Below are 24,239 nucleotides of genomic sequence, written 5' to 3'. Positions count from 1 at the left end.
CCACAAACTATGGGATGGGCAAAATTACTGAAAGAAACTGTATAAAGCTTTCCAGACAACAGAAAACCTGCTTCTGCATAATTGGACTCTATTATCATGAGGACCAGAAGCTAGTAACATAGGTTAAACAGGAACCTGTCCTAAAAACTTGGAAAGACTCCTATCTAACTCTGAAAAGCAGTCTTTGCATAGTCTGGGCTGTCATCACCCACACCTAACAAGCTGCTCCAAACTTCAGATATCTTAGAGCTGAGCAGCGGTAGTGAAGCTCATTTAAAAACCTCTATTAGACCTACATACGTAAGTATGGTGTTACAACTGGCACACAGAAAAAAATATACACAGCACACAGTCTGCACACAGCACAAAATCCCACAGACATGCTTTTTTGTTTTAGTACAGAAGTACAGGTGTGGGGTGTGGAAGAAATCTTACCTTCTAAAGGTGAGAAAAGATAAGAAACAGGAGAACAAAAACAAAGATGCATAAAGTAGTCATAATAAAGAAGTAGTAGAGTGGTAAAATACTTCAAATGCAAAATAAGGATCAAGGCACCAATACATAGGCTAAAGTGCTTTTAATGTCTATATCACAACAGGTTTTCTAAGGGGGAAAACTAGTCTGTCTTTATGTCTAAAGGTTTTTTAAAATATAGTTTTTCAGTTATTTGCTGCTGTGCCACTGATCCTAAAAAGCCTATTAGCAGCATACTTTAAAGGCCATGCAAACATAGTTGGCATCCCAACCACTAGTTGTGCTGCTGTGTTTGCTGGTAACTGCAGCTACACAGGATTTGAATGCACACAGCAATAGCTCTCCATTCTGCCTGTGCTCTATCCATGTGAGCAGGCAGGCATTGACATAGGCAGCATTTTCTGTACTAAGCAGACAGTCAAGTAAAGCAGAGCAATGGCATCCCTTGCACACTCCATGTGCATGCCAGCAGCTGCAAACAAACCCAAATACGCTGGGTTGACTGGGAGTCATTTTTGTAAAAGTTCCAACTTCTCACATCTCATTTCACATCTCTTCTCTTCCAGAAAGACTGTTCAGAAAACAGAGCCTTTTTGGAGGTGAGGGGTAAGGAGAACATATACTGATACTAATCCCACCCACACCTAGATCAGTACAAAAAGACTTGCTCAGTTAAGATGTTGAGTTCTTCACCTAGTCTTTACACCGAGTGACAAATTAGGGAAGGAGTGAGGAATAGCTCAGTGGTTTGAGCATTAGCCTGCTAAACCCCAGGTTGTGAGTTCAATCCTTGAGGGGGCCACTTAGGGATCTGGGGCAAAAATCAGTACTTGGTCCTGCTAGTGAAGGCAGGGGGCTGGACTCAATGACCTTTTGAGGTCCCTTCCAGTTCTAGGAGATTGGTATATCTCCAATTATTAAAAAAAATTCAAGTTTCTAGTGAGACTATGAATGCAAACTAACTTGCCTGCTAACATATATGGAAACGCCTTAAGGTAATAATAGATTGGGTGTTTATTAAGTACTGTACTGAGTTGGACAAATTTTGTACAGACCACAAGGGACAGTTTGTGTGCCCAACTTACACACACTGTAAAATTGGTCACCACATGACTGAGATTAAACACACTGTTTCCTTGAAAAGACATACTACATTCTAGCACTTCCCTATCAAGCCAAAGAGAGAGACCAGAAATGAACACAAACCCTGATCTCCTACATGGCAGTACAGAGTGCTTCCAATAAGCCACTGAGTCAAGTGCCATGTGTTTTAACCTTTTTATTTCTATTAAAGAAATCAGCAAAGACTAAGCAATGAGACAGTCAAGTTACTTTTAAAAACAACCTTTAACAGGGACCAAATTATCTCCAAAGATATTCTTTTTACTTTGGTATCTTGTGATTAGCTTGGCAGAATTCAATTTTTTTAAATTATTTTGATGGACAATATCGATGGTTTATTTTAAGCACTTGATTTTTATTGATTTAAAATCTTTCACAATTGTGGGAAACTATGGGGAGCAGACAATTTAATGACAGACATTCAGATTCAAAAAAAGTTAAAGCTTTATAATGGTTAAAACACAAATTTTAACCTGTCAAAATATACAACATAAATAGCCTTAAGTCAAACTCTGGTAAGTTCTCAAGTAGCATTTTTCTTACATTGCCTATCCGTAAATTTTGATCAACATCAATGGAAACATTTTTCATTGTTTGTGGGTATACAGTGAAACGAGCATTTATTGAAAAATTTAATCGTTCCAATCCTATTTATGATATAACACTATATTGTGTTACAAGATCAGGTTGTGTACACTCTAATCAAACATTCTTGAAAACCTCAATTTATAGTTGCTGTGAGAAGCTAAGTAGAATCTGACTTCTGTTTCCAGAAGGAACAGTGAACATACCTTGCTAGCCCAGGCATCCTCATCCCAGGAAGTGAGCTGTAACACACGGATGATCTCATTTATTTCAGCACTCATCTTCTCTACTGTGAAATTGCGGTTTTTCAAGGCCTCTTCTATTCCTTGGCTTTTGGAACTTTTAGTAGTTACAAAAATCTTCATAGCTGTGAACATTGCACTCTAGATTAGAGAAACTATCTAAGAAGATATGATTGATATACAAGTTCTCCTCCCCCTGCATAAACTCAGGAACAGTAAGCTATAAGTTTTGAACAGGACAGGAAAACACCATAAAGACTGATGACTTTAAAGGCTGGTCTACACTTAAGTTTTACTGGTAAATCTATGTTGATTAACAGTGTGGTTTTTTTGCTGATAGTTATAAATATGTCTACACTAGGGCTCAAACAAGAATAAGCTATAGTAATATAAGCACTTTTATACTAGTATAACTGTTTCTACACTAGAGTGTTTTTTTTGCCACATTAACTATACTGTTTGTTAATTTATGAGAAGAGCTAGAATGTATTTCTTAGAATTTGGTTAGACCTTGACAAGTTTTCTGCTCGATAGCTAGGACCAATCAAACCACATCTCTTAGACTAGCTAACCAAGTGTCAAAGTTAAGTGTCACAGTTACTCCCATATTTCTGTGAAGAACTATACCAAGTACATTCCACACTGCAAAACACACCCATAATCTTCTGCTCTTGAGGTGGAGGGCATGCAGCAGCTGAGGCAACATAGGAGAGCTGCCCAGGTTTTCACAGAATGCACAGATGCAAAAACATGGTTGTGCAGTATAGGTATGCAAAAGCCACTACAGTCAGTGCAGTTTTTGCTGGGGGAAATGGTGCTGTGTGGATGCATTCAACAGTGATTGCTTGCAATCAGGCTCTGCCATGGTTACACAACAGTCCCATTCTTAGACTAGATACATGAGGTGACAAAAAAAAAAAAAACCAACCCAAAACACACTCATTTAAAAAGAGAAAGAAAAGTTCTCCTAGTGGTTTTTTTTTTTACATCAATGTATCATATATTCAGCAAAAATGCAGAAGCAATCATAAGCTTGCTTCCTTCTCTCCCCCATGTTGCCAGTTAAAATCCACCCCAGGACAACAGTAATTAAAAAACTCTATCTGCATTACAAACACCACTGTATTTAAGAACTGGCCTTATATGGAGACATGTATTACAAGTTGGTTTATCTTGCCACTCAGAACCAAAGCCATGTTAGAATCAAGCTTTAACTCTGGTTTGACCCTGTTTAAACATTCAACTAATGCTCCAACCTCTTGGAATCAGTTCCGCAGACTAAGACAGAGGCATGTTGGCAGGGCATTACCACTGCTGTAAATTCTTCTGGAGATAGAGGCTGAAATCTGAGTGGCCCTTGGACAGTAAATTCACCTAAAAATCAAAGGCAGGACTAAAGTAGAGCTTTATGAGGAATTACACATGGGCCGGATGCAGGCAAGTTCTGTGCAGCCTTCCTACATGGCTTTGCTCAAAAGCTTCCATCCTCTGTCCTGATCTGTAAATATTTGCAGTCAGCCGAAGAGGCATGTCAAAGCTTCTATTTTTAATGGTATAACACACATGCATCCAAATTCAGATAATGTATTTGCACCTAATAGTACAGCAGAAACTACCTGAAATAAGGACAGGCAACAGCTCCTTCACAGTGTTCATGGAGTTCACCAGCATCACTCTGTGTTCCTGATGAGTCAATTCTTGCTGTCTTTCATCAATCATTTTGGCCATCTTTGTCATTCCTAGGTCATATAATGAAATTCAAGTGATAAAACTGTTAATATTGAGTTTCCCCAGATTTATGAACATTTTACAAAGAATGTTTAGGCTCAGTTATTTGTTTAGCTTTCCAAACAAGAACACAAACATGTAATGAGGTATGCTACCACTAAAGAAGTTTTGTATCACCTACTTTTCATGAAACCATATTTCAGTAGTTTAAGGGAAGCCACAGATCCAGTTTCTAGTTGTTAATTCAAGCTAGAATATAGGTCTCAATTTTGACGTTCATTTATCATGAATTTTAAGAAAAGAGCTATACAAATACAAAAGTAATGAACAGTCTACTTCATGGAAATTAGTCAGTTCAGCAATGTATGACAAGGTAGTTTAGAACTCTTTTTCCTCCTTTAGCTTTGATCAGGTCTCATCTAAATAATGGGGTGGATGACAAGAATAGAAAAATATCACTGACACAGGTTTAGTTTTGTTGGCTTCAAAGACTTTCATTGTCTGGAAGTATTACGTGATTGTATTAATTTACACTGTCCTAGAAAATTTAAATAAAAATATCTTAATTCTCTAAAAAAAAAATTATATTGGTGATGAAAGGAAGAGAATCAAAGCATGTTTTACTTTGGATTTCAGGAGTAAATGCACTTTCAAGACTTACATGAGGAACATAGTGGAATATACATGTATAATCACACTTTCAATTGGCCAGAAACTATAGAGGAAACCATGTATTCCTCCTCACCCGCATCTTAAACACAACATGCAATCTGCAGGTTTTAAGATATGCATTGTTCATGCTTGCATATGTTCAAGGAAATAGTATTCATGATGGGAGTAAGATAAAGTTGCACACTGGGTTAGCTAAAGAGAAGCCAGACTTCTGCCTTGGAGGAGCTGACAATGTTTTAAGGTGGTTCTTTAAACTAGAACTAGGGGGAAAAGACATGTGTTGAGGAGCACTTGTGCAAAAAGACATCTCTTTGAGGGATATCAGTAATACCAAAGTAACACTGTAACCAGTAAAGAACAGGACAGACTGAGTTGGAAGAGGTACACTCCAGAAGGAAAAAGAAAATTCTCAAGTTAAGGAGTTAGAGAAATGAAACATTTGTGGGATACTTTATTATTTGACTATAAACCCACACAAGAACTCCTGAGGTCACAGAGATGGAGTAGCAGCATTATGCCTAAGACTATAAAAAACTTACTATCAATATTATATTTTAAGTGTTTAGTGATTATTTGAGCCAAACAAATGTTCTTCCTAAATCAAAATCCAGCCCAAGTGAAGCCAAAAGAAAGGAGCAAAACTTAGACATGTAAAATATTAGGAGGGCTAGGAATTTTAAAGATAAAGAGCCAGAGATACAAAATAAGTAGGCTTGGCAGGGTTCAATTTTAATGGAGAGATACTGGCGAATGTCGATTTCAGCTGACTCACTGAAACAGATGAAAAAAATATCCATTAGTAACAGCTAGTGAGAGTGCAGTCTATTCCCCCAACTTTGCACCTGAAGGGATTGGGTGTCACTGGCCCTGTGGAAGTGCAGGGAGCCCTCTGTGGCCCTGCTGTCACTGGGGATATGACAGCAGAGCTACAGAGGGCTCCCTGCACAACCAGTGACAATTGATCCCTGCAGGTTCAAGGTTCAGGGAAGGCTGCTGTGTTGGCAGGGGGAGCAGAGTCCCCTGGCCAGGATGGTGAGAAGGAAGATCTTACTGGCCACAGGGGAGGCCACCCCACTATAGAATAGCTCCATCCCCAGGCAGGAATTGTTCAGCAGTGAGGTGGCCTCCCTCATGGCTGGGGCTCATCTTCCCCCTGGCAGCCCTTTGCTCTGCTGGGCTAGAACCAAAACTTCCCCTGCATCTTGCACCCAGGTGTCTTGGTCCCCTGACTGAGCAGGGAACCCCCTGCAGCCCCATTATCAGCGCTATTAATCGTTGAAATTGCAAACAAACAAAAAAATTGATTCTGCCATGCCTAAAAATAAGCAACAATTATACCAGAAGGAGAAACCTGTGAGATAACTGGTGGGTCTACATGATTTCATGGGAGCAAAAGAGAATGTTACTGACCTACTCTTTCCTGGTAAAGAAGAAAAGGCACTGTCAGTGACTGAGGTATCAAAGGCCTTGTCTAAACTTGCGGTGGTGGTGTGTAGTGTATGTGTAGTTTAACTGCTTTTCACTGCGGTGTGTGTGTTCACACTGTAGCGTGTAGCTATTCACAGCAGTGAAAGGCTCTGGCAGGGAAAGGCTCTAGGACAGGGATCAGCAACCTTTGGCATGCAGCCCATCAGGTAAGCCCTGGTGGGCCGGGCCGGTTTGTTTACCTGCCGCATCCACAGGTTTGGCTAATCGCAGCTCCCACTGGCTGCAGTTCGCCGCTCCAGGCCAATGGGGGCTGTGGGAAGCAGCGGCCAGCACATCCCTTAGCCCGTGCCGCTTCCCGCCGCCTACATTGGGTTGGGAGCCGCGATCAGCCGAACCTGCGGACGTGGCAGGTAAACAAACCGGCCCAGCCCGCCAGGGGCTTACTCTGACGGGCCGCGTGCCAAATGTTGCCTATCCCTGCTCTAGGATACTACACTGCCAAAAAACAGCAATCACCTATACCAGTGAGAATACTTAAAGCGTGCTGGGTCGCAGATCAGGAAATAAAATTTCCCAAAAGCAAGCAAGGTCACTGAGGGATACACGTTTTTAGTGCTACCTGGGAAAAACACCCTCTAATTAGCTGCTCTTCCTCAGAAGGTGGGCCAGCAAGGAAACAGCCAATTAGGGCAAAAACAGGTAGAGCTCTCTCCCCTTAGGAACCAACATCATTCTCACTAGGAGGGAGAGGATAGGAGGTAACAGGGAAAAGAAAAAAAGAGGAAAAAAAACCCAGCAGCTCAGAATGGCTCCACTCCCTATTCTCATCCTGTGAGCAACAAGACGACTCCTCTGCCCCTCCTGCCCCTGCTGCAACTGGGCAGAAAGGTCCTCACTGTAGCCCCCTCACCCCACAGGACTGGGAGAGAGAAAGAACACCACAAGCTGCAGAGATGAGGGTAGAGGGGTAGGATTGATTTGGGGCTGGGGGCAGAATTGATTTCTGGGCAGATGTGGGGGTGATGACAGACAGCCCCACCCCCACACCCTTTTTTGGAGACCACTTTAAACACAAATCATATGACTGGTAGATAGCAAATATTGCATTTGGCTGTATGAAAGACAGCAGACACTATCATGGGAATGACAGACCCATGAGACTTGTTTCAGTGTCAATTGAACTGGCTGGAAAATTAGAGTTATAAAATACTGAGATAAACGTGACAGGGACAAACCAGCATGATTCCTGCAAAGCAAAATCACGGCTCTCCAATCCACTCTAAGTTTCAGCCTATCAACAAAGTAGACAACACAAGAGATGTATTTAGTTTGAGAACTCTCTCACAACAGGCCATAAAATAATCTTAGTTATGAGGCGCAAGAGATAAGGATTGTCATGGATTAGAAACTGTCTAAGGGACAGACAGAAGGAAGCATCAGTTTTCAGCATGGCAAAAAAGATTAACAGTGAAAGGGTACTGCCCCATCAAAGACCTGGGCTAGGACTGGAGTTTAATATGTGCTAATGTTAACACATTAATATTCTGGAGTAGGAGGATCAATGATGAGATGGAAAGTTATGGAGCTAACAACATTTATGGTGATACCCCAAACTAGAGAAGACTGAAGAACTTCAGAGGAGCCTAACAACACTAGATAAAATACACAATACCATAGCAGATGAAATATGGGGTTGAAAAATGCAAAGTTTCTAAACACTGATCGACATAATTTGAACTACACATACACATTATTGGGTTCGAAATTAATTGTAACCACTCCAGGAAACCAAGCTGTGCTTATTGTGCACAGATCAATGAAAATATCTGCTTAGTAAGTCATTGCAGTCAAAACAAAAATGTTAGGATGTATAAACAAACAACTTGCTCTGATATAGCACTTTTCATCAGTAGATCTCAAATTGCTTTACCAAGGAGGTAAGTATTATCCTCATATTGTAAATCAATGGTGTATTCTCACCTGAAATAGCTATAAGTTCTGGTAATCTTAGGTCAAAAATAAATAATTTTATATATCTGAGAAGTAAAGGAAGTCCAGAGAAAACCAATGGAAACGATTAGAGCTATAGAATGACTTGCATATGAAGAAACCGGCAAGATTATGACTGTTGATTTAGAGATGACTAAGTAGATACATGAAAGAAGTATGTAAAATAATGAATGGTTCTTATTTCTTTAAGCACAACAAGGGGATGCCAAATATATTGCCTTCAATTTCATTATTTCTCATAGGATTTTTTTTAATCACAATGCATGACCAACTTACTACTACAAGGTAACACTGAGGCCAAGAGTTTGAGAATGAAAAAGATTAGCCGTTGTGGCAAGGCACCACCTCCATCTCGCCAGGCTCAGTACTTCCCCCTTTGACGGCGGCAGGACCTGGAGTAAATCAACCCCACTCTGGACAGTGTTTGTCTTCCCACTCTGAGTTTGTCAGTATTTTCAAGGTAGGCCTCAGCACAGGCCCAAGGAGTACTCCTCCACCAAACAAAAGAAACCAATTCACAAACACAAAACAAGGGGATGCACCTGTCCCTGCTGCTTCGCTGGGTTGGGGGGTGGCAGTCCTCCCCCTAAACAGGCATTCAGTTTTGGTTGTTTCCCCTGTAAGGAGGAGAGCTGCCTCTCACTCTGGAAAAGCCTATCTCCCTGCCACCCCTAGACCTGCAGCAGCTGGTCTCTCTTCCCTTTCTCTCACCAGAGGAGGGGTTTTTAAAGGTCTCAGACAGCCCTTAATTGGACTCAGGTGTCCCTAACTGACCTGAGGTAACCCCTTCTCAGCTTGTAGGAAAAAGGGCACATCACTCTTGGGCTCACATACCTGCACTTCCACCACTCTCTTGCAGCCGTCCAGCCTGACTTTGTCACACCTTATATAATGGGACAAACATGCTTTACGGCATAAGACAAGTCTAACAGGTGTTAGTTAAAATTCCCCTGTGGGCCAGTTATTTCAGGATATGGTTTCTTGGTTCTCTCTTTGAAACAGCTAACACTGGCCACAGAGATAAAGTACTAGACGAGATGGCTCATTGGTCTGATATTGTATGGTAATTCTTATTTACATGGACATATTTATTTTTATTCAAATCAAAAGTTTAATATCTAGTATTTTCCTGCAGCACAACTAGAACCTCCGCAAGTCATACAGGCTTTATCAGACTCTTGGGCAAAGGCATCAATACATGTAATAGAAAGACCTCATCAGCAAGGTAACAGGTCATAAGAAGGCTGCAAACTAACTGGAAAGTAAAGAAAGGATGGTGAATAATGAGGGGGAAAAAGGGTCTTTTATAACATTATGCTGGTCTTTTATAACATTATTTTCAGCATTCTCACTAACATGAAGATGTCAAACTCATACTGTGGTTTAAATGTATACCATCCCAAGAGATGCCTTCAAGACATAAACCATCTGAATCAGAACACACTGGGTCTATTTCCACAAATGGGATTCAGCTCTGTGTTAATGAGTGCACAGCTTCCACAACTGTATTTTATGATGTACAGCAAAAATACAACAGCAAATGCTAACTTTTAGCACATTACTCCATCAAAGTAAAAGACATTGTAGTGCATTCCATTAACCTCTCTTATGGATATTCTGACGTGAATAAACCAACACTGGTCAATTAAATCATGGTGCACAAATTTTCTAATTAGAACTACTATAGAACATACTGAAAAGAATATTTGTCAAGCAGAAAGAGGTAAAAAATGGTTGGCCTCTAGCTGTTTTCAAAGCCTCAGCTTTAGTTCTCTCCAAGATCTTGCCTCTGAACTACTGGAGAAATAGAGCTGCATGCAAGAATATAGTCACAGGACTGGAAAGGTCTAACCTGGACCCAGATTCTTTGTGTATGTCACCAAATCCTCCATAGTCTCTACCACCTCTGCTACAGTTAGGTATTCCAAAATTCCTTTGCAGACACGGATGATTTTACGGACCTAGGGAAAAAAAACATTCCAGCATTTATTAGATCAAGCTATAATACAATAAATTAGAAATACTTGTTTATTACTGAAACAGAACAGGTACAGCATCTGGTAGCATAATTTATAGAAACGTATGTGGTTTGGAATGTTGAATAAGCTGCTCACCATTTGATTACTCAAGAAAGCCTCATTAGCCAAAATCAACGTGTCTGTACTTAGAAATGCAAATCCTGCTTCTAACAATTTCCAACTGTATGACGACAAAGAATATCAGAGTAGTAGTAAAATGGTGAGGAAGTGTATTTAACTATTATGGCACTAGAAAAAATGCTGTGAGTTTGAAGACAGCATAATTTCAAGTTTATTATTGCTATTCAACTGGTAAAAAAAGAAATCACTTAAGCCAACCTGTATCAGAGAAGCATACTCCAAAGTCTACCCTATGAAAGGTTATCCATTAGGCAGTTTTGCACATGCAGAACACAATATACAATATCCTTTTTTGAAGGGCAGATCCAATTTCTTAAGTCTTCCAAAAAACAATGCACATTTGAAGAGAGGTACTTATTCTCCTTTTACTTCAATATAGATTCTGTACACTTTGGTTTAATATCTGTTAATCCATATTCGGTTTTTAACTGCTTTTTAAAAGATTCACACTAAGATGTATAAATATTGCCTCTTCAAGTCTTCTACCACATACTTCAGAGCATGGCAAAACAGAGAGATCCCATGGCACCATGAAATCTTATTTTAGAGGATGTAACTTTGAAAGTACTGCTTGTAGTGGATTCAAATCAAACTCCAAGTGTTGATAAGTCTGAAATTATGCTTCTAGAAACTGTCCTCAAAAACAGTAGCTCACAACTACCGCTAAAACTAAGGTAGATAAGCCAACATTAGAACAAGGGCTCTCTTGAAAGTGGTTGGGAACATGCTAGATTTGTGAAAATCAAATCCAGAGTCAAATATATGTGTCTTGTTGAACTTGGGTATGTCACAACTGAGGTTGAGAGCATCTAAAAAAGTTTAACTTAAAAAAAATTAATCCTCTGAGCACTGGATCTATAATTGGAATAGGTGAACATGCTCATAACTGTGGTACTGATTATAATCACCTGCAAGAATATATGTGATCACTAGTGCCACAAAGTAATTCCAAGCATTAGCCTCATCTCAGGATGTCATGATAAGAACAGTTTCAGTAATCAGTGAGTTAACAGTGAAGGAGCAACACTGGTACTGGTGCTAACATACCATGGGAAAGAAAGCATATGGAGACTTTGCAGGTTGAAAGGTATGATATAGGTAAACATTGTAAGCAGCATCAATTTTTCCTCAACCAAATGGGATATGTTTATCTTAACTTCATTCCCTCTTAAAGGCATGATGCTAGTCGCTAGAAAACAGGAGATACCATATTCCTAAGAAGGGGAAACATGGTCACAAAAGTGAAGCAACCCAATTGGTTTCATCACTAACACCATACACACAAACATACACAAGATGAAGCAGAAGCCTCAATCTCACAATTCCTTGCATCTATGGGTTTACATAAGGTCCTGAGTGCCATTTTTTTTGGAGGGGGGGGGGGAAGGGCAGAGATGAGGGGGATTAAGAAATACACAAAAACCTGTAAGTAACAAGGCAGCATGAAAAGGCTTTTCTTGGCAGGAAGACAGGCACAAAGAATGCTTTCAATCTATTCAAACAGAGTCCTTGTCACGGATAATGAATTTTGGGAAGTGCTGTAAATTAGCAAATATAAATTAAGTGGGTACTTGAGATAACATGATAATGATATATAAAAGATGATGTTATTGGTACTAGGACACCTACCTCAGCCTCATCAAACGTCAGAAGCAAGTCTGATGTACCAGAGAGGATGCCTCTTGATCCATCAATGAGATAATCACGAGCAGGTACTGAATAAGGATCTGCTTGCAGCATCTGGGCTGCCTGGACAAGTTTAGTGCAGGCATTCTCCACTCTGTGTGCAACAATAAGATACAGCCATTAATACTTACTCTGCATACTCTGCCAGAAGTGAACAGATGTGTAAACTTATAGGGGGTTGAAATCTCATTATTTGTAACTATCAAAACACAGCAAGCAAACTATTTATCCATCTCAACACACACTTATGGTTTAAATGTGCAAATATAAATATTTACACATAACTGATGAAGTCAGCCTTTGTCTTTAGAGCAAGATATACAAGTTAACAACACTGAGGTAACAGGTTAGAGACACTGACATGAGTCACAAAATACCCTTTTAGTTCCAACAAGCCAGGAGGTTAGGTAGAGGGGAGTTTTCCCAACAGGATCATAGAGTCAATGTAATCACTGTGCAACATCCTGGCATTTGCATTATGTTCTATTAATGTCAACAGATAAATGCATTAATAGGTAATTAATCAGAGCTGTAAGTTAAGATAACAAAAGGACATTTTGTGAAAAGTATTGAGGCTCCTCAGATCTTCATTTGTTAATGAAGAAGCTTTCCAGCTCTTTAATGTATATTACTACTTGTGCACGTCAATATCATGTGACTAGGCATATGGTCTGAATCTCCTCTCTCTCAACTTCTGATACCAAGTCTAAGAGAGAAGGTCCCAAATGCAGAATGTCTGAGTGTTATTATAACCCTTAACTCAACACAGTTGATATGAGCTTTAAAATTAATATTAAACTAATTCTATCCAGCTATTTGAAATACAGCCCTAAAGAAAACTATTTTGAGTTAAGGAGTTAACCCTGTTTCAGTTATCAATTTCTTTTTAACTTTTCGCCAATGTCGTATTCTTTGAACAAGTCAATCAGAAGCTTTCTGGTAGCAGAGCAAAAGCTTGCTTTCCAGCCAAACTCTAAAGCTTTAACACAGAAGTTCAAACTAAGCAACTGTTAATTTGGCCTCTCATGTCTGGATAGTATCCTGGCATACAGATTAGCAAGCAAGCATCTGCTCTGCCACCATTTCGTTGCAGGGCAAAGCTATCAAGGGAATGTTTTGCCAAGTTTAAGTCATTGATCAAACAGTATTCATATCTTCTATGTTCACATTTCCCTGAGCATTCATGGAAACAGAAGCATTTGAAGTGGTGCTTCTTAGTGTGAATACAGGCATTTGTATAGGTGTGCACATATTTTCATGCTCACCTAAATACCTTTTGTATATTTATTCCCACCAAGTAAATATTTGACAAAACCAAAAAAAAATCAATTGTAAAATTTTCTTAACAGCTTAAAAAACTAGCTTCCACCTTCCTCTTTCTCCATAGTAATTGTGCTATAAGCTATCATAGCTGGGCACCAACATCAAACAGTGCAACTCTGAATACTTGTCAATGAACACAAGTTAGAAATTTATATTAGATTTGCAGAAGTGGGGAAAAGTTAACACACACATCCTGAAGTTGGGGCATGGGGAGAGAAGGAAGCAGAAGACATTACATATCAGGTGCAGTGGGATAGACAATGAGGGGCTGAAGGAGTAGAATTAACAATTTTAAACTGTTCACTCCCTATAAAGTACCAAAATTCTCCACTACTACTGTACTCAGGTGTGTGCCTACAGGGAGCCAGTTGAATAAGTAAAATTCAGTAGAGTTGTCTGTAGTTAGCTAGGTGAAGCAAGGAAAGCAATTGAAAAGCAATAGTGTATTTATAAAAGACAAGGAACATTAAGAGACTGTAAAGAGGAAACCGAATGGTAACATGACAGAAATAAGTCTAGCACCAAAGTTTGTTTGCAACACAAAAGCATTCAAGTGTACTAACAACAACTCTGTCGTCCTGTCTTCTTTCTGCATCCGCACACAGAGGAAGAAAGCCTCCTTGGGGCTGCGTATGCAGAGGTGCCCAGGCAGCGTGCACTGTGAGAGCAGTGAATAGGAGCCAACCGCACAACTTCCCCACAGATCCCTTCTCCTCGCCTCCCGGGGGGCAGCAGGGTCAGGGATCCTAGGAGGTCATGTTGGGGATGCACTTCACTGCCCCACAGCTGGCAGCAGCCAGGCTGGGGGGATGTGTGTGCTTTTCCTCTAAAACCTACATTTTATGTCAAACTTCAAAACAGACAAAAATAAATAAAAATACAGTTAAATAAAATCCTCTTCACTGAACATCCCATTCCAGTTTGACAGACCAGGACACTGATGTCCTAATTATCCTCAGAACAGGTGCGCACGGGCCTTTTCCTGCAAATGTGATTCAACCTAGAGGTGGAGAACCCAGTTCTCAGATTAGATGTCAGTTCAGTATAAAGCCGTCTCACACTGCCGTCATTCTACTGAGACAGCCACGAAAGGAGCTAAGTATGCAGTTTATGTACTCATGTGTTCCTTATGGGCACCTGAGTCCCGTCAGTAGCACCATCACAGTTAGGAAACAGGGTGAGTGGTAGCGTTTTCCCACCGTGCCACACATTCTTAGAGCTAGAGTGTTGGCAGGGTGGAGGCAAGAGGGGGGACTGCTCAGCCCACTTGGGTCTGCGCACTGGAGTATGGACACCAGAGCCCTAGGTTTGAGCACAGGTCAGAAAATCCTTAACCTAGGGTTAAAATGCAGTGTAGATGCTAATGCCCATGGTTCCCTGATACACGTCAATTGACTTGAGTCCCACTAGCCCTGGATTAACACTGATGTGTAGACATACCCTCACATGCCTAATGGACACTGCTGGCCAAACGAGTACAAACTGGAGTACATGACATACACATGCACCAATGGTGGAATACACTTGGACAAGTGTTTGAAGCTCACAAAAGGAAGAGTCAAGACATCAAGGTTACAAGACTTATCCGCCCCAGCTACCCACTTTTGGGGGCCTATAAAAAGCTTCAAACGAAGTATTGTTAAAGTGACGCATTCTAGCTTTTTGGGTAATCATTGCCGGCCTAGTAACAGATACAAATTCAGACGAAGGACTTTCCTGGAGATACGACACTGATTATGTTGCTCATGGGTTTCCCTCCGTTTTCTGGTTTCCTCCCACAAGACAGTTAAGTACAGCGCAGGACATAGATTCTCCTTACACTGATCTTAGTGTCATCCATCAATTCGATCTTAAGCGATCCTTGAATAAAGTTCAGTCAAACAAGAAACTCCTACTACACCAGTTCTGAGCTAAACCAAGATTTACTACAGAGAAACTGGATCATGATACCTAACTTTCTTCATGCTGATCAGAGTTCCTCCTAATAAGCATAGTGCTGAGAGCAGTGAAATCATTGAAAATTGACCAATCCATCCTATATTTCTGACCCCACTAAGAAATAAAACATAATACTTTAAAAAGTTGTGTCAGAACAATACAAGATTTTCAGCCAGCGGTTCCCCTGAGTAGACTCAAAGAGCCTTATCACAAGATGTAGTCTACAATGAAACATCTGGTCTGCTCATTAGGAGCAATATTGACAATTGCGTAAGAAAATCCATTAGAACAAGAGTCAGAAAACAGGAATGATCTGGTCTCCACTATGTAAAATGGAATTGTAGCTTTCAGTCCAACATACTTCACTAAAGTTAGTTTAACTGCTTCCAGCAGTGGGAAACTAAGTTATATTTTTTCTTTTCAGACACACTAAGAAAGGCATTAAACAGGTCACCTATCCACCCAAATCAAAACAATAGGCTCAAAACTGCTGGATTTGCACTATGGAATTTCATGGTCATTTGTATAAAAGTTCCAATGCAGGTAGGGCTGTATTTCCCATTTGTGATCAACTGATGTAAAATAAAAACTCTTTAAATCTTCATGTCTTAAAGATTCAGCATGTGAATGGAATGTCTTAGCTACAATGTAGTTTTCATTTAAAAACCATTTACATGATTTAGAGGTGGATTTGTGTTTTAATCATATAAAGGCCTGTTTAGTGAAATGTTCCACACCATTACCTCTCAAAATACTGCAACTTCGGAATATGTGCCTCTGCCTGCAGGAGTGGGGTTTTTGCAAAAGAACAAAATAATTTATTGCCCAATTTTAAAAAAATTGTTTGAGTTGAAAGACATGCAAAAAACACATCACAGCACATTGCTTTTTTCCTCCAACAGGATCTATATGTAGTATGTTAAAAAAATTGAACAAAAACTAACTGCTAGATTTGAATTCAACCAGAGAACACAAAGCTTTTAAGCTACAAAATCATTCAAATGTTATTGGCTGAAGACAACTCTCATATCTTATGCTCTTATTGTGTAAAAAGACAAATTGATATAGAGGATCCATAATTATCTAGACAAGATTAATTACTAGGCCAACAAAAATTTCAGGTAGATAGATTGTGGGTAGGTGTAAAGGACAAAAAAATGTTTAGAAACTCATTCTTTTTTATGCTTAACGCTATATAAATAGTTAAGTAATGAACTAATTACAACTTATGATTCAATTTATTTTCTCCCACCCAGTAAAATTGTTGGGGGACTAGAGGGAAGACCTTCGGCTAAGATTTGTCAACACCAATCCAGGGGGAGAAGGAGGATCTATTTTTTTATATCTAGTGTTTAGGTTTCTTATTCTTTTCTGGAATATTTTGAGAGCAGTTTCACCTCAACCTATATTAATGTCAGTTTATACATTCTGTAAAGCAAAAATACTAATCTGACACTTCTCTGTTAACATCAAGACTATTTTTCAGGGTGGGGGGGGGGGTTGGTTCATTTTAATATATAGAATGCGTGCTAATGACAATAATTTGAAATGGAAAAGCCACTAGACAGAAAATGGTAGCTCTGCCTGCCAGACTGGTCAACTCACCTCTGCTGTAACACCAGGCAGCAACACCACATTTATAGACCAGATTAATTATATATAAATATATTTTGATATTCTTGTTTTAGACATGAGCAGAACATTAGGATGACTTGTGATGTAATTGGATCCGTATGTGTCAAAACGTCTGTTTATTTTTTAAACACCAGAGCCAATCCTTAATTTTAAATGCCACTCAAAAGCTCAGTTGCTAAAGATAAAGTTTTAATTACTGCAGGTGTGCCAATATATCTTTCTCATATTTTATTCTGTGATGTACTTCTCTTCTGGTACAATTATTTTATATTACATTTCATTACAGTCAATGACATTTGCATCATTCTGTTGGAATTACTGACATTAGAGCAGTTTCAAGCTTTTCCCATAATTACAAAAATGTTAAAGGACTCTTGGCAATCAATTATCATTTCTTCAGAAACTAGTTTCCATAAGTGCACAGGGTACACTTGCAATTTATAGAAACAGTGACATTTACCACAAGAAACACCATGTAAAGTTGACCAACAGCAATTTAGTTACTAGAATGGAGGTTTTCCAACATATTGTCAAACTGCTGTCAAGTTAGCGACAAATATTTTAAATAGAATACCCCATACTGAACAGCTATAAACCTAAAATCAAGCAGGACACAAGCCTGAAAATTAAATTCCATTTGTTGAATGCTAGATAACTGCTCAGTGTTTCCAAAATGTCCTATAAAAATGCTGCCTGACAGTGCCTTCTGAATCCTTTCCAGGTTTGGTAGTTATATGGAAAACACACATATACAAACAATGGTTCAATGAAATTCTGTAGTCACTTGGGTGTTTGCTCAAATTTTCCAATTCATATTCTGTAACATGACCTCAAATAACCGATCATACCTTATTTCCCACAGGCACCTCTTCTGAAGTGTTTTATTTGCAAGCTGCTCGTTATAGCAACAAGAGTCAGTCTTAATATATCATTTTACAGTGGCTCTCATCCCAAATGATCCCATGTGAAACTTAAATTACACCCAATGATCTCTTTATCCACCTCTGAGATGGACTAGGGCAATTGGTTGATAGTATGTAGAAACAAAACAATAGGTCAGGGCAGGAAGTTAACACTCAAGTTATTTTTGAAAGTTTAATCCAAAATTACTTAGGCTGCTAAATCTCACTTTCAAAAGTATCTTGGAAATTAGGAGCCTTTGAAAATTCTACCCTTTGGCACTTAAGTAATTAGTTTCATTTGGACATTCAGCTAGGAGACAGGATTCAGAGACTCTTCTCTTGCCGTCACTAAAATTCTCATGGCACTCCTCATCATGACCTTTTTGGGTCTCACACAAAATATGGCACCTCCAACAAGATGGATCCATTTAACCTCATAAAAGGCATTCCTCAATACCAACTATGATGGAAGTGTGCCACCTGTTTACCGTAATTCACTAGTAGCACTGCCTACAACAGACTGAGCACGAGATCTGCAAGAAGTATCTCCAGCTGAAGACCTGGCCTAACCAATCTGATAGGGTCACAGCGCAAGGTAGAGTGGCTACACATTTTCCACAAAAAAGCTCCAAGTTTCCTGAACTGAGTGATTATCCCCTGGCACTATGTTGAAGGGCTACCGCATAGAAACTTATGATAAATCATTAGGAGAATAAGATATTCAGCAAGTGAAAGATACTGTATTTTAGATAGTAAAATGTAGTTGCAATAAACGCATCATGACAAGGAGCATTTCTTCATTCCTGAAAGTATCTAACATACTTTCAACACTGTTTAAATGACAGTAACAATTTCTTGCAAGGTCTTAAATTTCTACAGTTTTGCCATATCATACAAAAAAGTCAGGTCACTTTACTGATAAAAGCATTTTTGTTATTAACAAGAGAATAAAATGTAAGAGCCCTCTCTGCTGCAAATTCTGGGGCACAACAGTAGTAAAGATTAATAATTTTTCAGTACACGGTTCCAATATAAATAATTAAGGAACAGTTATTTAACTACATAGGTATTTATGTGAAACACTATCCTCTATTTTAGTACCATTAGTAAGTGTGCCAAACAAAGCTAGCCATGTGAAAAGATATTAAAATAGTTCATAACCCATCCACACCAGATATCATTTGTGGTAGCTGGTTTGTAACTCAAAAGAAATAACTAGGGCTGTCAAGCGATTAAAAAAATTAAACAATTAATCGCAGTTTTAAATCGCACTGTTAAACAATATTAGAATACCATTTGTTTAAATAATTTGGGGGTTTTCTATATTTTCAAGTATAGGGTCAGGACTGGGCGCTCTGGGCTGCTCCAGCCCCCCTGTTGCCAATGCCTCCTGCCCCACCCACAGGTATGCAATTAACACATTAAAAAAAAAAGCATTAAATTTTGCTTTCAGTTAATTACAGGCATTAACTGCAATTAATTGACAGCCCTAAAAATAACCCAAATTGTATAACTGATATATTTGTACTTGGTATACTGTATAGCAGTGCTTATCAAAAATGGTGGTTCTATGAAAGTCTGCATACTTATAATGACAATTTTTATGTTCAGACATTAAATTCTTTAGATTCTGTAAAGAATCAGGAATAACACAATTATAGTGGAATAATTAACTCTCTGGAGGTATTAGGTATTCAACGTCAGACATGTATATCAGTTAAGCATGCACTCCTGTTACCAAGGTTTTACTTTTGGCCTTACAACAGAATAAGGTCTATAATAAAAGCTGTGAATATACACCTTTACCCCAATATAACACTGTCCTCAGGAGCCAAAAAATCTTACCGCGTTATAGGTGAAACCGCATTATATCGAACTTGCTTTGATCTGCCAGAGTGCGCAGCCCCTCCCAAGCCCCCCCCTCCCCTGGAGCACTGCTCTACCACATTTATATTCGAATTCGTGTTATGTCAGGTCACTTTATATTGGGGTAGAGGTGTATTTTTAGCCACTGTTATGATCTAACAAATGCCCAAAAGAACTTGTGAGACCCACACTGTCTCTTAAAGAAATGTGATTTAATGCTGCACATTTAACCAGCAAAAGTAAACTCTGTATTCTAGACTTCAGCATAGTTAGTTACTAACTTTTGTGGGCAGTACATGTTATTTTCTTACAAGCAAAAGATAAGGGAATACAATACAGTTGAGGCAGCACAAGTTAAGTTACAGTAGGCATACATCATTATGAAGGTTATATGTTTTTATTTTAAAAATCACAATCCATTTTGCTCATTTTTCCTTAAACATCCTTAAAACATCCTTAAAATATCATCCTTAAACTTTCCTTAAATATCCTTCAGATATTTAAGACAGGCAATAAACAGTTTCATTTCTCTTAACTTTTATTCTAACAAACCACACTTCTGTGGACTGCACTTGTTTTTGCAACCATAGTGATTACATACATTTATTGGCTTCAGTTACAAATACCTATTCAGTATTACTTTAACATCAGCAAATTTGTTTTCAAAATGAGCCATGTAGGTCACTATAGTCATGTTTCCAAAATGACCAAAGTTAACTGACAACACTACAATTTTTGAAGAAAGCTACAGATGTAGAAAACATATTCTACAATACGAAGTTGTGTTATCATTTCTCTGTCAGTAGACCATGTAAAAGAAGAACATCTAGAAGTTTTTCACCTACTTTGCAAGCAAATTTTAAGACAAGGGACCAAGATTATTCACCTGTACTTCTTTATTTTGTGCTCCCAATTAGAAAAAAGTGACCATTTTCTATTTTACCTATGTATTAATGCTACTTCCATTTCCTCCCCCAGCTTGGCAGCCCCTCAAAAATGCTGAAACAGCAAAATGTAGAGGACATACCAAAATCATTAAAATACACAAAAGAAAGGATTTGACCAGAAAGTTGTACTGTAATCATTACTCTATAAAAATTTATATTTTAGCACCAACCAAATATTGTACTGACAAAATACATAAGCAATCTCTCTTAACAACCACCTCTCCGAGAAAGCCAAGTTTACCCATGTGGGCAGCTTTATTCAGCGCACTGACGGCTTAGGCCCCTTTCGCAAATATACAGATTTTTTTTATGTCCATTTTTAAAGACTTGAGTAAGTCTGATACCTGATTTGAGTCCATTTTTTACTTCTGTTTCCAGCTGGAATAATCATCTACATGAACAAATATTTCAGAAATAAAATATAAAAGCCCAATCTTGTACAAGTATACTGTTTTGCTAACTGTTTTGATACTTGGCAAAATATTTATTTTTAAAAATGAATTTGTTCAGGGTTGACCCAATATCTACTGCTTAGATAGCCTTCATAAAACTTCCAACACAATTCTGCTTCAGTCTAACATATACTGACTTAATGACTGATACTTAAAAGTTTCCACAAAGCAGTGCTGGCTCACTAAATTCCAGGAAAGTTATTAATTTCTTCCATCTGCTTCTCCCATCCTCCTCCTAAATAAAGAGTATCAACTAAACCATGGCTTCATTTTATTATCTATACATCTTGGACAGCAAAAGGCAACAAAATAAACCATTTTGCATAACTCTAAAGGAGCAGCAATATATAAAAAATGTAAGCCTCCAAAAGAATAAACATAGCCCTGCCATGCATGGAAATCTTCACAAAGTCTGTCTTCAAAAATTATTCAAAAATGTTTCTCTTTAAGAACCAATCTGTCCCCTCCCCCCTACCCACACACACTCACAGTACTCATTTGTTTAGAATTTTAGTATTTGGTTCAGTAGTTTCCGGTTCTGGTTCTTGAGCATCTTGTCTCCCTCAAGAAAACATTAGGATATTCAGTGACTTAGCATGTGCCAGCAGAAATTGCTAATAAAGAAAACACTGAATTCACAGGGGGTGGCTGGGTAAGGGAATTCTTTTCAATGAGAGTTTGTCATTTGACATGACAGGTGTGGCAGTTTAATGCCCGCTAAAAAATGATGTTTCATTTTTAAGACGCAAGGCCACGGAGGAGAAAATCATTTGTCTTCAGTACTGAGCCATGAACTTAATTAGAAGTGCCAGTCAGTTAGTTTTTAGGTGTCTTAAAAATATTTCCAAGTCATGTTATGCAGCAACTGGCTATGCAATCACTGACATACTCCTCCTCCAGCCAAAAAAATGGAAAACACTTATAGGGAGAACAGCACTAAATCTTAGAAAAAGCCCTTTAGCACAACTTAATACCGATGCATGGAGAAATAGCGTGTACCCACTCTCCAACAGTGTCCCTCCGGAGGGAAAGAAAGGTATCATGGGGTGGGGGTGGAGGGGTGGGGAAGAGGGAAGCTACCCATACAAGCAAAGGCTGGCAAAGTAGCTACCTCTAGCAGAGGTTTGGCATCTGGCTACTCCTGTTAGCTAAAGCCTATAATCTTTCTGCCTAAGGGCAGGCCGACAGTACAACCAGGATCTACGCTCCGAGATCGATCCACCAGCCGTCGATTTAGCGGATCTAGTGAAGACCCACCAAATTGACAGCAGATTACTCTCCAGTCAACCCCTGTACTCTACTCCGGATGAGAAGAGTAAGGTAAGTCGACGGGAGAGTTTCTCCCGTTGACCTCCCATGGTGTAGACCCTGCAGTAACTTAATCTAAGGTACATCAACTCCAGCTACGTTATTCACGTAGCTGGAGTTGTGTAACATAGGTCGACTTACTGCAGTAGTGTCGACACTAAGCAAGTAAATGAGGCCAGGGAAATAAAAGGCATATTAAAATAAAGGCCATTAAAAATAAAGTTCCCCTCCCCCTCACTGTAAAGAAACATTTACTTCTAGATCAGGGGTAGGCAACGTATGGCAAGCGTGCCAAAGGCGGCACGCGAACTGATTTTCAGTGGCACTCACACACCCAGGTCCTGCCCACCGGTCCGGGGGCTCTGCTTTTTAATTTAATTTTAAATTAAGCTTCTTAAACATTTTTAAAACCTTATTTACTTTACATACAACAATAGTTTAGTTATATATTATAGACTTCTAGAAAGAGACCTTCTAAAAACGTTAAAATGTATTACTGGCACGTGAAACCTTAACTCAGAGTGAATAAATGAAGACTCAGCACACCACTTCTCAAAGGTTGCTGACCCCTGTTCTAGATGTAGGTTCCTGTACCTATGGCAGACATTTTGAATATGTTGATAAACTTACTTGATAAAGGCTGGTGGCATGTCCCTTTTCAAAATCTGGTCTTCAGTTGTCTGCACTGTTTCTTTTCCAACCTGTATGAAAAATCCAAGAGTCATATTCAACCCCTCAGCTTTGGAGTTTCAGTTTAATGCTTACATCAATCAGATCATATACCAACAAAAGGAACTAGAAACTGACAAGCCCTTTTATTAGTTTTGGTAATGTTTGTATAGAGTTTTGAATATGTAAAGCATTATATAGGTACTAAGTAGAATTTTTAAAGTTTACTCTTTTTGGAAAGCCTTAAATTCATGGACAATAAACTGCTTGTCAATCACAGTACAAGTTTTGTGGTGTGCAGTATGGTAATGTTCCCTATACAGATCTGGTCAAATAAATAATACCAATAAAAACATTGCTTTCCAATATTGCTACAGTCAAGTTTTGAGGAAACAATTCTCGCTACTGCTGAAAGACAACTATTTTTTACAGGTACACATCTACCTCGATATAACGCTGTCCTCGGGAGCCAAAAAATCTTACTGCGTTATAGGTGAAACCACGTTATATCAAACTTGGTTTGATCCGCCGGAGTGCGCAGCCCTCTCCCCGCCCCCGGAGCACTGCTTTACCACGTTATATCCAAATTTGTGTTATATTGGGTCGTGTTATATCGGGGTAGAGGTGTAATATGCATTTCGAGAACACCAACTGCAGCACTGAGCCATAAAAATAAAATATCTAATCATTTTTTATAATGCAAATTACATGAGTTGAACATTTAGTCTTATAGCAATCTTATTTATGGGTTTGTGGGATTCCACTTATGTGAGCATGAGTATATGCTAAATGAGAGCACTTTTTTAAAGTGCATATTAATAGCCAAATAAAATTGGACACTACATCTTTAGTGTAAGTACACCAAAATTACCTTGGTGCTAGTCATGTTATCATGTATTATGAATAAATGAATTTTATGTCCTGTGTAACACCTCTACTAAATCTCAATGCAGAAACAGAGAAGAAGCTAGTTTGTTTCTTCTTCCTACAGAAATTGTTAGAAAAAATCATCGTTACACAATTATGCAAGAAAAGAGAAGGAACTTTATATCCCCAATAAGCTTTGCAGGCTTGCCAATAAAATGTGAATCAG

The 24,239-nt window shown here is 38.9% G+C and overlaps 1 protein-coding gene across 2 annotated transcripts in view; it reads right to left on the bottom strand.

The window, feature by feature from the left end:
* The window catches only part of VCL (vinculin), a 98,134-nt gene that overhangs the window by 39,203 nt on the left and 34,692 nt on the right, over positions 1-24,239 (bottom strand). For both annotated transcript variants that reach the window (XM_045023839.1, XM_045023840.1), the window contains exons 2-6: positions 23,108-23,178; positions 12,050-12,200; positions 10,114-10,222; positions 4,040-4,162; positions 2,388-2,548 (exon numbers count right to left, since the gene is read on the bottom strand). In XM_045023839.1, coding sequence (XP_044879774.1) covers positions 2,388-2,548; positions 4,040-4,162; positions 10,114-10,222; positions 12,050-12,200; positions 23,108-23,178 — 615 coding nt within the window. The remainder of the gene's footprint in view (positions 1-2,387; positions 2,549-4,039; positions 4,163-10,113; positions 10,223-12,049; positions 12,201-23,107; positions 23,179-24,239) is intronic.

The sequence above is a fragment of the Mauremys mutica genome, chromosome 7 (genome assembly GCF_020497125.1).
Source record: "Mauremys mutica isolate MM-2020 ecotype Southern chromosome 7, ASM2049712v1, whole genome shotgun sequence".
NCBI classification, from domain to species: Eukaryota; Metazoa; Chordata; order Testudines; family Geoemydidae; genus Mauremys; species Mauremys mutica.
Note: the sequence above shows the minus strand (reverse complement) of the source record. Positions and strands in the feature narration are given on the sequence as shown.